This window comes from Oryzias melastigma, linkage group LG5 (genome assembly GCF_002922805.2).
Source record: "Oryzias melastigma strain HK-1 linkage group LG5, ASM292280v2, whole genome shotgun sequence".
In the NCBI taxonomy this organism is placed as follows: Eukaryota; Metazoa; Chordata; class Actinopteri; order Beloniformes; family Adrianichthyidae; genus Oryzias; species Oryzias melastigma.
The window spans coordinates 18,908,217-18,925,643 of record NC_050516.1 but is presented as its reverse complement, the minus strand read 5'-3'; the positions used below and the strand labels follow the sequence as shown (position 1 = coordinate 18,925,643).

The 17,427-nt window shown below is 38.1% G+C and overlaps 1 protein-coding gene across 1 annotated transcript; it reads right to left on the bottom strand.

Moving 5' to 3' along the window:
- Positions 1-14,017: 14,017 nt before the first annotated feature.
- LOC112145384 (olfactory receptor class A-like protein 1) lies at positions 14,018-17,218 on the bottom strand. Its single transcript, XM_036211965.1, is given in 2 exon segments — positions 14,018-17,203; positions 17,206-17,218. Coding segments are annotated over 2 exon segments (1,005 nt in total). The 3' UTR covers positions 14,018-16,211.
- Positions 17,219-17,427: the final 209 nt, after the last annotated feature.

Below are 17,427 nucleotides of genomic sequence, written 5' to 3'. Positions count from 1 at the left end.
TCCTGTTTTTGCCATGCTTTCAACACAGTGCCATTGGTATTTTGCAAAAGGTTTTAAGATATCGAGCTAGTTTTAAAAATATTGTTAAATGTCTGGATGTAGATTGGTGGTTGTCTTTTCCAAACAAAAAATAACAAAGAACCACCTTTATGTATATTCAACGTTTGAAATAGCAGGTATGTTACAATGAGTCACCAGCCGTCAAAACACGTGCCGAAATTCCAAAATTAACATGGGATTACGTGCCTTAATCACAGGATTTGAAGCTTCAGCTGCCTGTGTGCTGAAGCTTACAGGGAGAATCCACATTCATATTTTCTTTCTGAAATGATCATCAACCTCTGATGCAGCCTTTCAGCGGCTTCCACACTTCTACTAATCCGTTTTCTTTCCCATTCCCTCCCTTAAGCCGGGCAGATGCATTACCAAAGGTTAAGCTATGTCTCAGACAAGGAATCGGAATTCCAGTTGAAGTTACACTGGGGAGCTAATGAACCCTATGAGATTATCAAACTAATTGGCAATGACCGGGTTAATTGGGAGGTATCGGAGTTAAACCACGACTGCTGGTTAAGAGGAAGAGGAGGAAATGGCACCAGGAGCCTGAGAGTGTCTCAGTGACAGGCAGACACGCTCCAGGTCATGCACAGTAGTAATTCCTTGAAAGGTCACATGAAATGACTCCAAACAGCATTAAGCCTACTCCCTCTGCTGTGCTGTTAGGGCCATATAATCTGTGTGATTCCTTTCGCCTGCACTGCTTTTGTCATCACTCACTCCCAGACGAACTAATGCCACCTCCGACAAAGAGAGGGCAAAAAGGGCGCACTTTCCACATTCCTCAGATGCATTTTATTTCCTCGGCTTCATCGAGTTAAAGGCGGAATGTTGCTGTGTGTAACCTGAGGCGAATCAATAAAAAAACGGATTTCATAGTGAATGCGCACAACTTTCTACCATTTTCTTTTTATCACCTGAGGAGGAACAGCATGTCCAGGATTTATTGAGGCGTTAATATTACAATGCTGAAGCAATTTGGTCAACTGCAGCTGTAAATTGGCTTGTCACGTAAGATAGCATTACAGAGCCAGAAAGAAAATGCCAGGGAGCACATTAAATTAAGAATGATGGGAATTATATTAACATTTAAATGAGACAGTCATGGTCCGGTAGGATTACAAGTTTTGAGTGTTTATGGTGTGGAATGATGTATTGCCAGAAAATCAGAAATCAATTTTAATGTGTTATTACACGCTGGGGGTTGTTCTTCACTCAACGCCAGCTTTCTTCCAAGTAGCATCTAATGAAACACAAGTGATCACTAATCATTTTAAAAGACCCTTTTAATAAATGTTGTGAACTGTTAAATAAATATGACAAAAAGAGGAAAAGCTGCACAAATGTTCACCTCATAGTTCTGCGAGAAGAAATGTGAGAATATTCTCTGAAGCCACGGCCTCTGATTCCTACCGCTGCTGCAACCTACAAGCAATCGTAGCAAAAACGTGTCCAGAGGGGACAAGGAAGGAAAAGGAAAGCAGCAAGAACAGGCAATGACCTTTGCAGACTTCTAGCATGATAAATGCCAAAGGTTTGCTGTTTTTAATTTGTCAGTGTTTCCAGAGAAGCCTGACCTATGACTGCTTGCAACCATGTCGTTCCTATCACAGCAGTCGCTGAAGCGGCACCTCAAAAACCTATTACTGCTCGCTTTTGCTGAGGCTGTTGCTGTCAGAGCTGCAAATTAGCCCATTTGCAACCTCACATAATGCACTGCAGCAAGGAACAGCGTGTTTTTAGCAGACAGGGTCGATGGCGAACAACGTAATGCCTTGAAAATGTGACACATTTGTATGACAGAACAAACACTGAGTTATGACGGTTGTCACTTTTTTGCAGTTTTTCAATCTTTTATGCTTTCTGGGCAGATTTTTTTAACCTTTTTTTTTAGTGTCTCACTAAGCAAGATGCTGAAAGAAAAAACAAGAAAAATACTTCAAGCCTGATTAATTCATTCATTTTATTAACACTTTTTTCACATCTAAATTGCATCATGATCCAAATAAGATGATACTGTTTTCCCATTTTGTATAACTAATTTTATTAGTGTCAATTAAATTTTGTCTTTTTTTTTCTTAAAAAAATGAACTAAAAAACAATTTTAATTAATAAAATTGCTTTAATTACTTTAGTTTTGACGATCACCAAATCTGGTTTTCATGTTTCACAGACTGTGATCTAACATGTATCGCCTATTTTCAATTTTTTTGTTTTTTTAGCACATCGTAGATATGTAACATCTCACTTGTGAGTTCTAGAGAATTTAAAATGCACAAGTGACAATTTTAAATAATGAATTTGACAGATTTTTGCTTACTTAGGCAGGAGGGAAATTAGCCTGCTCTCTACTTATCCTTACAGCTGACCTTTTTTTTCCCCCTTATTTTCTATTTAAAGCTCTTTAAAAATGTATTCTTTTTAGCACCTTTCTGGTCATGGAGCATTCTAGAAATGTGCTGAGCCATTTTGGGTCAAGTAGACCAGTTTGACTCACGCTGTTAACTTTTCCTCTCCATCACTTCAAAACATGTGTTGGTTGTTAATTAGTCTAATCATGCAACTCTGGGGTGTCCAATATGTCCATGAAGGAGCACCTAAAACATTTTTTTAAATTTATTTATCTCATTTTTTGCTTTTTTTTAATGTCATATAAACTTAAAGGGTATTTTGTTTGATAGCATGAACAGGAACGGCTGATTAAAAAATGTCATTACATGAGACAGCATGCATTAAAGTGGAGAGCCTCAATGCTAAAATGTGCCTTACCAAACACATTTTATTTTAAAACTCAAATCAATGAAGACAGAACAACTGGGAAAAAGAGCGTTTCAAGTATTACTATTCCCAGCAAGACTAACATTTATCTGATAAATAATTCAGTCTGTACTCTGTGTTTTGATCGTGAAAACTATTGCCAGATCTTCTTTTGCTGCTCCAGGTTTATTCCGCACTAACACTGACCCTCCTCCCAGCTGATGATTACGTACATCAGTTTACTTGATTAACATCTATTTTATGAGCTCTGCTAGTGTAAAAATATAAAGAATTGGCAGCTGAATAAAGAGCAAACTTCTAAGTCGAATAAAAATTGTAGCAATCACTTTTCTGAATGGTTTCCAGCATTGTTGTTTCCCTGCAGGTGCTGCTCAGGGGAGCTTGTTATTTTGTTCTGTAAAATTTGTTGTGGCTTATTTTTGCTCCAAAAAACTTTTTAAACCAGTAAAAGAAGTTTTCTAACAAGTACAAGGACAAAATCAACGTACGACTCACTTAGTTTGAGCTTCTCTAAACCTTAAACCACCAACTTTGTATATTTGATATGACATTTAAATCACACATGATCATTTACTGAAATAACAGCTAAGAATTTCATTGATTTTGTGTTGAAATGTAAACATAATAAACTTAAAATGTTACAGATACGTTTTGTTTTCAACAGACAATCGTGGAGTTTTCAGCAGAGGCCATATTTTATTTCTATGTGGCTCTAAAGGAAATCTTTAGTCAGACAGAAACAACTGAATCTGGAATTAACATGAAAAGTCTGTGAAAAGTGTAGTTCATATAAAAATCTCAGACTACTGCCTGTTATTTTGACTAAAGAACCCCCCCCCCACCTCAAAAAAAGGAAATAAAGACATTGTAGTTTTTTTTCATTCATTCATTCATCTTCCAGACCGCTTCTTCCCTTTCGGGGTCGCGGGGGCGCCGGAGCCTATCCCGGCTACTGAAGGGCGAAGGCGGGGTACACCCTGGACAGGTCGCCAGTCCGTCGCAGCATTGTAGTTTTTGAGTATTTTATTTATCCTAAGACAACATTAATATTTGATTATGTCTATGTAGGTGATCGTCATATCCATCTCCAAAAGTACCGCTCAGTGCCACAAAATGGTTAAATGCTGCTTCAGAAAATGAACAAACAAAAACCAAATTTCCAAATAACTTCTTTACAAGCACTAACAAAAATGTTGTTGGTTTGTTAAGGGTTTTAAAAACACAGGTTTTTTAATTTTGACAAAATCCTAGTTATAAAAAACATTTTTCTGATGAAAAAATGTAGTTGGAGTGGAACTTTTAGCTCAAACTTTCAAACAAAAAATTAACCCAAAAAATGTTGATAACTTGAAATGGGTGAACTGATAAGTAGACATTTAAATACACTGATTGACTTAAATGAAGACAGCTGTGGATAATTAGGAGATGGAACCGGGTCAGGCTGTAGGGAGAAAAACAACATAACAAGAAGGAGATATAACAAAAAAGCAAAGAACCTAGACCTCACACAGTTTTGAATTTCAACAAAAATCTTCTTTTATGATTGAAAAATATTAGAACTGTGACATATTTATTTTAAGCTCCACACAGGAAGAGATTTTTGTTCCTTGTTTTTTTTTTTTTTTCCTTAAGTGCAGCATTACTCTGCAAATGCAAGCTAATGGACAACTTGAAATTTTGACCCTGTTTCAGCACTCAAGGAGGTCATTATGGTTAATCCACCTGGAGAACTTTTTCAAGATAGTCCCCTAATTTTTAAGTTTTTTTTAAGATTTTTATTAGATAAATCTAGTAATTCTGATAATTCTGTCTACTATAACTGCATTAAAAGTCAAAACCTCTCAAAAATATTTCCCCTAAACCAAGGATTTCTGAATGTTTATCTTTCCTGAACGATAAGTCGCACACAACCCCCCCAACCCTTTCAGCTTTTTTGTTCTTTAGAATTACAAATGTTTTGTTGTGCTCAAAAAACAAAGATAAATTAGTTCTTACTTTAAGCTTGCTCTTCTTTTGCTGCCAGGCAGCGTTTGAAAGGTGAAGCCATCTATAATCATTTGAGCATGATGAGATAAACACAAGAACCCAGTGTCACATAACAGGGTGTCTCATTAGCTTGGAATCACTTTGTATATGAGCAGCAACAAAAGCTGAGCATGACTGAACAATTAAATTCCAGCAGCTGCAGTTTGACGACATTACAGTCAAAGGTTAGGGGATGGAGGAAAAACCATAAACTCTCAGGTCTGAAGTAGCTGAGCTCTTCAGCATGAGACGAGGCTGCAGCATGTTGACCTTCATCGTGTAACCTGAACATCTCTCCCCTCATGAAGCCAGACATGCTGCCGACTTGGATGTTTTCCAACGTGAGGTTGAGGGTCTCGCTCCTGTGGGGAAGCATTCAGGTCATACGTCCAATGACCTCTGCTGTTAATGAGACTATCTAGAAGAAGCTCATGGGAGGAAAGAGAGAAGGTGATAAGTTCACGTGGATGGGTCATGTCAAATGTCAACTACCTAAACCGGCCAGATGTCTGCATTTTGTGTAGGTTGAAGGTTGATAGCAAACTGATGCAGAGGGTTTTATACAAAAAAGAGATACTTTTTTACTTATTATGTACATTTTACATGCTGAAAGATCAAACAAGTTCTTACCAGGTTTAAAAATCTATACAATAAGATGTGAACTTTAACCTCGACAGCAATTTGTCTTAGACAAGCAACCCATCACCCTAGAGGTCATCATTCTTCAACAAGAAAAAGCTGCTCACAGATGGAAAAATTCAGGTCAGTAGTTCTTGTTGTGGGATTTTGTTTTAGATCCTTCTGTCCAAACAGTCAGAACAGCTCGACAGTTATTTAAGTGATAGATGCAGTATAGCTAAAAAGGAGAAGAACAGATTTTGACGATGGAATTAATAAATGCTTATTTTTGACAAGAACATCTGGTGAGACCCGAATAAAATTCGGGTCTAAAAAACTCTGACAGTCTAAGTGTGTAGTGAAACTTGGACACAAAACATTATTTTTACTTTTTACTTCTTCTGTCCTGAGCAAACAATAAGAGCTGAAGGCCTCTCCTATTGGACAGTTTTTACTGATGCAATAAGGGTTTATGGATCTTCTGACACACAAGATGTATACTTGTATGAAACCCTTTTGATATAACATTTTTGCTATAATTATGGACTAATAAAGTAAATGTTACCAGTTCTGCCTTTTGATAACTGCTCTATATGCCTATCAGTCATGTGGCCACAATCCTTGCAGTTGACATACAATTATCAAATGTCACAGCATCACATCATCTCTGGTCAAGAAAGAAAGTGTCATTCTGGAGTGAGGAGCACGACATTTGCTGCTATGAAAATGATTATTTTGCTTATTGTGGCGTTCCAAATAAACTCATGTATAATTTTGGCGCACAGAGCTGACTGAAACGAGCTGTGACTCTGGCGTGATATCAGCCGCTTGCACACCTGAAATTGTTATTGTGATAATGAATGAAGCCAAACGTCTGCAGGCAGCCGTGTCATTGCCTTTTGTTTTGTTGCTTAGCAGTTAGTGTTGTGTGACAGTGACAAGGGAGACCAACGCATGACTGAAGGAACAGTTAGGGTCACACGCTGGAAGTTAAGTTGCAATAGCAATCTCAAAACCTTTTTAAATCCTGTCAGAGCACTGATAGTTTGTAGAATGGAGTCGTTTTGAGATCACAGTTAGCTAAGATTCTGTTGTTTTGAGGTTGTGGTCTTGCAACATGTGAGATTTTCACATTGGTTTAACCTTGCAATGTATTTTTAAAGGCCAGGTAGTCACTTTGCTGTCAAGAAAAAAAAATAAAAATTTAACCAGCAATTTAGTGGGTTTCTGTCAACACCTTTAACAGTTAAAAACCCCCTACTGTCTTTTTGGATATTGGCTGGTTGATGGTGCAGTTAGTTAGCATGTCTCCTTTTAAATGAAGAGTTACCTGGTAACATCCAACCCAGGGCCTGACCTGGGGAGGAGCCAAGCAGGTGGTGCAGCTGCTTTGTAGAATAGATAAATAAATGTATTATAAAATTATTCTGAATGAGTAATTCGTTATCTCATAAATAAACAAAAGAGTTTGAATTGCATATTTGTTATCCTTTTATTTATAATGGTCTGGTGTTCACCCTTTCAAAGTCTTCTACCCCCCTCTCTCCCCCTATATGAAATATTTTAGCTCCCCCCCTGAAAATGTATGACATGATTATTTTAAAATAGAAATAAAAATTTGCAGGGATATTTTTCTCTTTAAATAAATTAATTTGATGACTTTTTAACTGTAATCTCAAGATTATCATGTATTCATAATGGTAAACTGTCCAAACCCAGTAGACACCCTTTGGAAAATACCTTTAAAAATCAATAGATGGCACTCTGTCCTCCTTCTTCTCCAACTGTCAGAAGGTGCACACCCTCATTTTGTAACAGCACTAATGCAACACCCCAAACTCAGATCAAGTTTAATGATTCCACCATCGTTATCAATGAAACAAACTTTGCTGTGTTTGGAGCTCATTAAAGAGAACTCCATGGTGGACGGGGAAGTGTTTTTACTGCGATGGCAGAATAGAGAAAAGTCACCTCGGCCGGCGAATTTTAACAAAACTGGTTTAAACTCTGGTACAGCTGTGTGAGTGTTCCACTCGTGTCTTTTGTAATTACGCTAACAGCAGCCGTGTGATACACTGCGGATCCATCAGATGTATTATTCAGCTTTAAGTGGGAGGAGTGACAGCAGTTGTTCTAAAAAGCACAAGTAGACTCAATATTTCATGGTGTGCTGAAGCAATGCTCTCCACGACAACTCCCCTCTGTGAGCAATTTGTCATCTCATATACATCCCACTGCCTCCGTGGGAACGTGTGATTAATGTATGTGCTCTGCCAGTGGGTACAGTGTCAAATGTAAACAGTTGAATGTTTTTTGATTTCCAAACTTTTTTTTTTCCATTACCATCACAGTACCAACAGGCCTGATGGGACCTTCTATCCCCCCCTGCATTTCGGTGCACTTCACTTACCTGTGGAAGGGTGTCAGTGGTACGATACGTGCAGCTGTTGTGTTAGCACATGTCCCGGGTTGTATAACTTTACAAGGTCTGTTACTCCGAGGCACAGATTGCAATCTATGTCTGTTTCACACAGCATTTGTACAAAGGAGTAAAAAAAAAGGTATTTGGCAGTCAGTGATTCAGAAAGTTGTCCCGCTAAAAAACAAGACAGAGGTCTGTCATGCCGATAGGGAAATTTCAACTGAACAAAGAACGTAGAATAAGAAATCATTTTGTATTATTTTTGAAGAATTTATTTGTAAAATGGGACAGAAAATAGGTCATCGGTCCACAACAGTTCATCTCAATACTGGACAAAGATGGACTTTCAACTCCCTCCACAGATTCTCTTTTGGATTGAGGTTGCTTCACACTTCGAACAGTGTGCTTAGGATGCAACTCAGCAATCAACATTTATACCAAGCTCCCTTTTGATTTCATTTGACCGCATGACATTCTCCCAATCCTCCTCTGGATCATTCAGATGCTTTCTGTCAAACTTTCGACGAGCCTAGGCATGTACTGGTTAAGCAGGGGGACCTTTAGAGCACTGCAGGATTTGAATTCACAACGATCTAGTAGGTAACTGAAGGCAGCTTTTATTACTGTGGTTCCAGCTCTCTTCAAATCACTGACCTCACCATTTCCTCACCATTTTCAAGACCATTTGCACCCCACCAGTTGAGACCTGGTGGAGGGAGATTGTCATTGATCTTATATTTCCTTCACTTTCTAAGAATGGCTCCAACAGTTGTTTATCGTAGATTATTTCATTCCAGTCTTGTTCAGCAGTACAGTCTTGCCTGGTGTCCTCTGACAGCTCTTTGGTCCTAGTGGAAAATTTGCAGTCTGACTGTTTAGGGTGTGGACAGATGTCTTTTATACAGACAACCCGTTCAAACAGGTGCCCTTTAGTACAGGTAACAAGTGGAGGATAGGAGAGCTTCTTAAGACAGAATTCATATTTGTGTGTAGATGCTAACGCTATATTTTCTGCACACTTATGCAAGTAAATGCTTTAAATATATATATTGTAACCAAAGTGATTTCATGGATTCACACTCACAGCTGAGTATTTTTTGATGAACATATCAGGCTTTTCTCATCTTTTTAAGTAGGACAACTTTCAGAATCAGTGACGCCAAACACTTTTTCACCCTACTGCGTCTCCAGCAGCTTTGAATTTAGTCGTATAAGTTAATTTTTGTGTGTTAATCGACAAATAAATAAATAAGTCTGTATCAAGATTAATTAAGATGGTTTTATGAAATGTGCATGTATGTGAAAAGCATTGTGTGTTCACAAATAGCTTGGTGAATTTAATGGTCTTCCTCAGCTTCAACACTGTTGGATGCCAGCAACAACCAAGGGTACAAACAGCTGTTCACACTGCAGGACCGACCAACAGCGTGAGTGATTTCCTAACAAACCCCCTAAAGGGAGAATTAAAAAAAAGAGAGCACAATGTGCAGAAACTAAGCATCTCAACATACTGTTACTTGCTAGGATGCCGTGCTTTGCAGGCTTGCTGAATCTTGTCTGAATTCCACAGCAAACTCAGGAAAGCAGCTTGTGGAAAATTCCAGCTTTGTGGCATTTGGGGGGGAGATGACAGAGATAAAGGGCTAGATCTTTCCTGCTACAAAGTGAAATTACCTTGAAAAAAGTTGAGGGCTTTTTCTGGGTGAAAGATCTTGTCATTTTTCCACGCGTTGATTTATCTTGAAAATGCTAAAAAAAAGTGGATCTGTTTTGAACAGTTTGAAATTCAACACTTTTTATTGGTGACGAGGATTGAAAACATGTCCGTTCAGTTTTTTTGCCAGTTGCTACATGACCACGCACTGATCTGCACGATGATTCAAAGTTAAATGGCAGTCTTTTAGTTTAGGAACACACAGGTTGGAAACTGCTTTAGATGTTTGTAAGGTAGTAAAATGCACATTTGAAACCAAACAATTTACAAGTTCTAAAACAATTTACAAACTCAAAAGAAATGGGTTGCAGGCTGTGATTTCCCTGCTTTATTGGGATTTTGTGTGGTAAAATTTAACATAACCCGTGGGTGTGCTTTTCATGCTCAAATTCATATAGTATGTTTAAAGTTAAGAATATTATGTGATCATTGACCAAAACAATAAACAAACATATTTTTATCTGCAATAAAATCAAGCATTAGTTTTATTTTAATACTCAACATTTGCATCCATAGTTTTTAAACTAAAAAGAAGAGCAATAATTTGTGCTTTTTTTGGTAAAGTTAACTTCCTTGAGATTGGAAAATAATACCATTAAAGCAATTTTTTCATGTATTGTTAAGGAGTTTATCCCCTTTTTTCCAGCTTTTAACTTAAAAAAATGTTTATAAGTCCTTCAGATCTGGCTAAACAGAACCGGCCTTAAAAGTTATAGGATATGTAGCAGCATTTATCAGTTCATGCCTTTCTAAGACCAAGAGAACCACGGAAGTGATGTGAAAATGTTCTGTTACTGGAAAAGCAAAAAAACAAGAGTCACAGACTTCTGACTTAACCCTTAGGAGTAACAGCAAATGCCTGACTTTTTGTAGTTGACGTTGGGTGGAGATCAAAGGTAGAGATTATGATAGAGAGTGACTCATTCTTCTTTGAGCTTGGCTCCCTTAATATTTAAACAGCCTACTGAATGGCAGTAGTTCTGTCCAAAAAAAAAACAAAAAAAAGTGACTGGATTGCATTTTTTACATCCTGAGTTTGAAGTGACTTCATGTGAAGTAACCCAGAAAAGACTTGAAAAGGAAAAATTGTCTGTTCCCACATCCTTTTTTGGTAATCCTGTTGTTTGAGATAAATGTGATGATCAGTGTCAGCACACATTTATATCTACAGCTCTCTCAGGCTAAAGGAGAGCCTCTCCCATGTTTTTATCCAGTTACTATGTGAATCATTGTACCAAAACTCTATTGACAACAGAAGTAGTCTTCTCAGGGTTTATTAGCATAAAGATTAGAGTCTGTCAAACCTGCTTTGAGAAACAGACCCCAGAAAACCACAGCCAATCGAGTTTACAAACCAAGTGTTTGGACAATAGTTACAAGCTGTTTCATTTATGAAAAATGACTCCTGGATGTCATATCTTCTTTTTTCTTGCAAGCCTTGGAACAGTTTTTGTGGAAACTGTATTGAAGGTTTGATTCTTGTAGGTTATGCCTTCAGACAATGAAGCCACAACTTTTTAGCAAAAGCTTTGATTTGAAACTGAAGACAAAGAGCTGCATTATTTTTAAATGAAGTACAGATACATAATAGGAAATATTACATAAGAGGGTGAAGGAGAAACACATTACAAAGCAAAGAACACCCACCGCTTACTTTAACACCACTCAAGTCTTATGAAATCCAACTCAACAACCTCTCAACAAAGTTAATTTTCACAAAGTAATCTCCTTTTTTAATTTTAAGTTTATAATAACTAAAATTTTAGATTTTTGCCAATGCTGATTATCTTATCAGGGAATCATATTCCCTTTTTCCCAATTATGAAATACTTCAGAATATTTGTCTTTAAATAACAATTTGCAAAATGGCTATTAAACACATTTCCCCTTAAATTAGAACGAAAAAAGTTGAGTTTGTACACATGGTAAATTGATTATTTTCTGTATCTTCACTTCTATTTATTCAAATTAGTGCCAACCAAGAAAAAAAATTTATGAATATTTTACTTTTCCAAACAGCTCAATAAACTTCAACATTAAATATTTTGAACAACCCATGAGGTTTAAGCAAGCAAACATAGTTGGCTCAGAATATTATATGTTTTTACATCAGTGTTTTGTTGCTTTGGTGCAATCAGTCATGCTTGCGATGTGTTTAACACTTATATTTTTATGTAAATGTTATCAAAGCTTTGTCTTTCTGTAAAGCACTTTAAACTCAAATGTTCAGGTCAGGAGGTACTCTTATGAAAAGGTACTTTACAAGGTTTCCATTGGTAAAACAAATGTGACAGAAAGACTACATTGTTTGAAGTCTTGGTGGTTATTTAGTTGCCTCATCATCAGTCAATTGAAAGAGAGAAGCTAAGATATGTGTCCTGATCTTCTGCATTTGTTTGCATGAGATTTTACAGCAAGTTTACATTTGATGTTGTGTGCATTTAATTCAAGACATTAGTTGAATTAAATAAACCTCTGTATGACTTCTAAGTATTGATTCTTAAAATCCCTTATGGTACCTTGTGACCAATTAATGACCAAATCCAATGAAAATTGTATTTTTGGTGTTTTTAGTAGGGGGTGTGTATCTTTCCCTCTCACTTCTAATGAACCACTGGCGCTCTGCATGAACTATGTCCCAGAATCTTTTTTTTTTTGCCAAAAAAAAGCATAATTAAAGAACCACTGGGATTGTTTTTTTCAGAAGATGTAAAGATATAAAGATGAATTTTGAGATTGAGGTCTGTAACATGATTTTCACAAAAATATTTTGTGCCAAAGTGTATTATTTACGTAAACCATCAATCAGCTTTTGGCTGAGTGCAAAAATGGTCATCAGGAACAGATTCTGGTTTCAAACTCTCAGTTTGATCTCCTGCTGCGTTGCCTCTCACTTACAATCTTTTAAATAGATTCAAGTCTGGCTTTATGCTTCCACTCAGCATCCAGCCTGATGCAGTGTCCCTCGGGTGTCTGAACCGGCTCATCAGAGTATTAATCTTTTCAAACTGACGTGTCAGTGGAGCCTGTTGCTGCCTGATGTGCATTGATTTCCCCTTTCACTTTGAAAAGATTTTGTGATCTCACTGAAAGTACCTGTATGTGGGGAAAAAAGTAAAAAAAAAGAAAAAAATTACCCATCAAAAATATGCTATGAGATTTTTTTCCCTCATTTTGATAGAACAGCGATAGAACTCCCACTGATTCTTCAGTTCATTTCAGGGCGGCTTTGAGATCCAACTTCACCCAAGATGTCTCTTCCATCTGTCAGTGAAAAGTATATTATTCAGTTATTCCTCATGAATTCGCATGACTCCATCCCTGTTTATTATTTTTTTTCCTCTTGTAACTCAGCAATCTTGAAGTTTCCTTTTTACTTATTGCTCTCTCTTCCTTACAAGGAGATGAGCTGCAGGATTTTTTTTAAAGCATTGAAAAATGCCTGTCATGTCTCAGCACATCACTACATAACTTTCCTGAGAGTGGTGGTGGGGGTTGGAGGAGGGGCTGCTGCTGCTTTCTGGCCCTGAGTCACAACTCCCCACTACCCCTTTACCCCACCCCCAACCGTTTTTTTTCAATTTGGTCTACTTCCGCGCTGCTGCAGCCCTAAACCTGTCACAGATATCACGGATAGTGTCAAGATGTTCTATGGTTTCACTGCAAACTGATAAACTCTGGTTCGGTTTTCTCTTGCATGACTAAATTCATGAACCCTTTTGTTCCAATATAGTTGGTTGGGTGTGATCACACTGTGACATGAAATCATGACTGCTCTCCCTGTTTTATTGATGTTTTTAGTGAATATTGAACAATTTTGATCAGATTTAACAACTTTCATCTAAAACAAGTTTACCATTTAAGCATTAAGTGTGTGACTTACTTTTTGCTACCCCCTAACTATCAATCCATGAAATCAGTCAATCACTAAGAATCTTCACAAACATTAAAAATTAAAAAAATATTTAATTTGATTCTCATAACTTTAATATGAAGCACTTGCATAAAAAAAACATGGGTTAAATACCAAAATCAGGGATTGATGCTTTGGAATCGAAACGTTTTTCTCAAATTGAGTTTCTGTCAGGATATGTGGACGTTCAGTTGTATTTGTCAAGTCAGAACAGGCCTTTTTCAAACCCAACGTTAAACTTTATGGCTGCAGAGTTTCTTGCTTGGGTGCCGTGCAGCATTCCAGGCAAGCTGAAACATGATTGTGAAAACTCTGTGTCTAAAGGAAATGAGTGGAACTGGGTAAAAGCATGGAAAAGGGTCACACATATTCAACATTAGAAAGCTAAAAAATGCATAAAAAAACTCTCACTTGAAGTAATTTTATTCAAGTCACTTTCTTATAAACGTTTTTCTATTAGGAATTTTAAAAAGGAAATCCAAAGTGCCACTTTTAAGGCAATTTTTTTGCCACCACTTTAGTTCTTCTTTTCAATTGAAAGTATTTTTGATTTATTTTCTTTCAAACAAGAAATAAGTCTTAAACACATAAGGTTTGAAGAGAAACCCAACAGAAAGACAAGCAAGCTCACACCAGCAATGGTTATGATAATCGGTTTCTTGTGCTCATACAGTCTGAGGGATGTTTTTTTATTCTTTTTCTTTTTAATACCACTGAAGTCGTCTCCTTTGTATAAAAAATGAGAAATCTGTTATTTTCAAAATAAACTTCATGGTTATGCCATTTTGAAAATTAGACAACATTATAATTTTAATATCTGACATTATAATGTGAATTTCTAGAGTTTAGTGAAGTCACAGTTGCTGATACTGTTTCTGCAAGTTTCTGCTGGTCGCTGTAGTTCTAACTGGTGTTTGTGTAATACATGCAGGTTTTTTGCGGGGGAGGAGATGGTTTTGGTTGAACATTCAGTTGCAGCAGGGTGTGTATTTGCTTCAAGGCAGAAAAGGGCGAGGTTTATCCTTCCTGCTGCTTTGTAATTGGTGGACAAGGGGGACAAAAATGCCTGTACCTGGTGCAGGTAAATAGACTGACATCAGACGCGACAGAGGTCTTAACAGGATCGCCTGGTGGGATTTAGCTGTGTTTTTTTAGACACCTTCAAAGATTTACTCTGTTTTTTTTATGGGTTTGTATTTTACACTTTTGCTTTTTAACTAAGAGGAAAAGTGGACTTTTTTATTGATTAGTTGTTTTGATTAAACTAAGCTGTTTATGTCTTGCTCTTGTACATTTCTCAGTTATTTGAGTGTAAAGCTACAACTTTTAAATCTTAAATCCACTGAGCATTCTTAAAGGAGTAAGAATGAGGGTGTTTAGAATTTTGCGGCACATGCATTTCACAGCAGCATGGCTTCTTTGGGCTCAAAAGACTCGAGAAGGATGCAAAGCAGAGAGAAACAGGTCCTGCCATGTGCAGGTAGAGGCCTGCCTGGCACGCCCTTCAAACACTCGCTGAGGCACTTGAGCTTGCACTCCAGTGAAACCTGTCTTTTGTCGGTTTATTCCTCTTAACAAATCTGCCAAATCTTCTTTCTTGACAGCAAAGGAACGGCTTCTCCGGAAGCCGTCAAAGAACACACCGGAGCCTGCATTCAACGATTCCTTACCAGACGCGACGACACACAAAAACATCCATGTCTTCTATCCTTCATTCCACCGGAGTCTGTATAGAGTGCCACTCAGATTTCAGTGGATTGAAGAGTAAGAAACATGGAATATGTCATCTGGGAAAAGCTTTTTTGAAAGATTTTCTTGGTTCCAGCTGTGTGAAAAATGAATATTACTTTGTAGTGACACTTGTGACCTTTTATGTTTCCGGTATTGACTATATGATTCACGCAACAGTTTGCACAAGCACAGAGAGAAGTGTTCTTGTTCTCACCTGCAGTGCGACAGCAACTCAACAGCCCCACAGTGATTGCACTTAAGAGTCATGACAGGATTGCAGAGTGCTGGCAGCCCCACTTTATGTTTTTTGGGCTGTCATTCGCAAAGGGTTATGTCCTCACCCTTTCTCCCTGCCCTTGATTTGTCAAGTCAGGAAAATTACATAATGACTCCTAAATGACCAGTTTGCCACATCCATCAGCAGACTGAGAGGTATAGTGCCAAAATCTACCTTTGCGTCTTATTTTATAAAGGTCTGACTTTGTCAGCATTGAATTATGTCTTTTGTTTTTATATTAATAAACATTTTTTTTCATCCCACGACACTTTACAAAACAGTTCTTCAGTTTTCCCATTAGACATTTGACCAATTCTCTGGAGAACAATTAGCTGCTGTTGTTAACATGGGACACTTTCCAGATTCCTCACAAAGCCCTAATGAAGGCTAAATAGGCAGACAGAAAATGATGACAGCTAAACTGATCTAATTAATATACTAACATTTTCACAGCAATAAAATTGATAGAATATAATGACTAAACTGAAAAAGAACATGAGATTATTTGTAGTGGGGCTTACATGAATGTAAAAACTACACTGGTACCACCACATAGACAAAGTAGGTTAGTCAAAAATTACACCAAAGTTTAAAAAAATGCACGACAAGAAATAATTGGGGTATAGGTCACACTCAGGTTCCCCTTCAGCCATTCAAATGACTTCAGAAGCATATCTCAAAAAGATGGAGCATGATTGGTTCTCTCCAAGGCGAGCTTCTGGGAAGCACACATCAGCCTACTATTCACCTTCCTGTTAGATACAATGATTACCATGGGGCTGAGGGCTGCATACATGGAGGCAAAAAATACACGCAGATCTGAGATCAGCGAAGTACTCATTGTCTTTTTCACAGTTAGGGTGTACACCCAAAGGCCACAGTCTACACCATACAAGGCCAAATACAAAGTCACAAGCACAACCACAACCTTTGCAGCTCGTCTCTTTGCTCCACCTCTTCCTCCACTTGTATGACTGTTCCTGTGAAGACTGTTCATGTGTTGGTTGTGCTGGTAAAGGAGGACTAGAATAATAACACTGGCCAGAGTCATGAGGGCCATTGGCACCACATCTCTGCCCACTTGTGCTCCCCCGTAGATCTCTTTGGATAACTCTGAAGGGAAACTCACAAAGCAGAATTCTATATTGACTGCGTTGTTTGTTGGGCTTGAGTCATTCTTGGAGCTTAAAGAGAACAACAAGGCTCCTGAGCTCATAGTGGTGTTGAGTACCCAGAGGAAGAGGAAAACAAAGACCAAATTTTGGGCTAACAGTATGCGCATAGAAGCCCAGAAGGATCCAGGAGGGGAGATGCTCAGACACTGGTAAGTGCTCAGGAGGAAGGTGAGCCAGATTGAGAGGGCACGAGAGGTTCTGTAGATGAAGATTACCCCTTTACAACCAGCATCTCCAAAGATGTTGCCCACATGGAAGGAGGCCAGGGTCTCCGTCAGGCAGCGTACAACCACCACAAGCAGATTGGCACAGGTCAGGTGCAGGACGATGGCGTCAGCTGCGAGGAGACGGTTCTCTTCGTAGGACAGGAGAAGGAACGCCACGATTACAAGAATATTACCAGGAACTCCCACTACTGTAAGAGATGCATAGAGCCCTCTACGAACCACATCCACTGAGAACATTCCTGCACAGAAGAAAGGCTCCAAAAAACAAAGGAATGAGCCATCAAAAAATATTAAAATCCTGCAAAGTGTTTGCATTGTCACCATTGCAAAGAGTTTGGCCCTTACCTGTGAGCAGACAAAGCTGAGAGCTCTGAAGTGTACCATGTCACAGACTGCAATCCCCTTTTGAAGTAGTCAGGTTGTTTGTGTCCTTATACTTGCAAACAGGTGACAGCTGTTGGATCCATTTTGCGCGGTCCATCGATTTCTC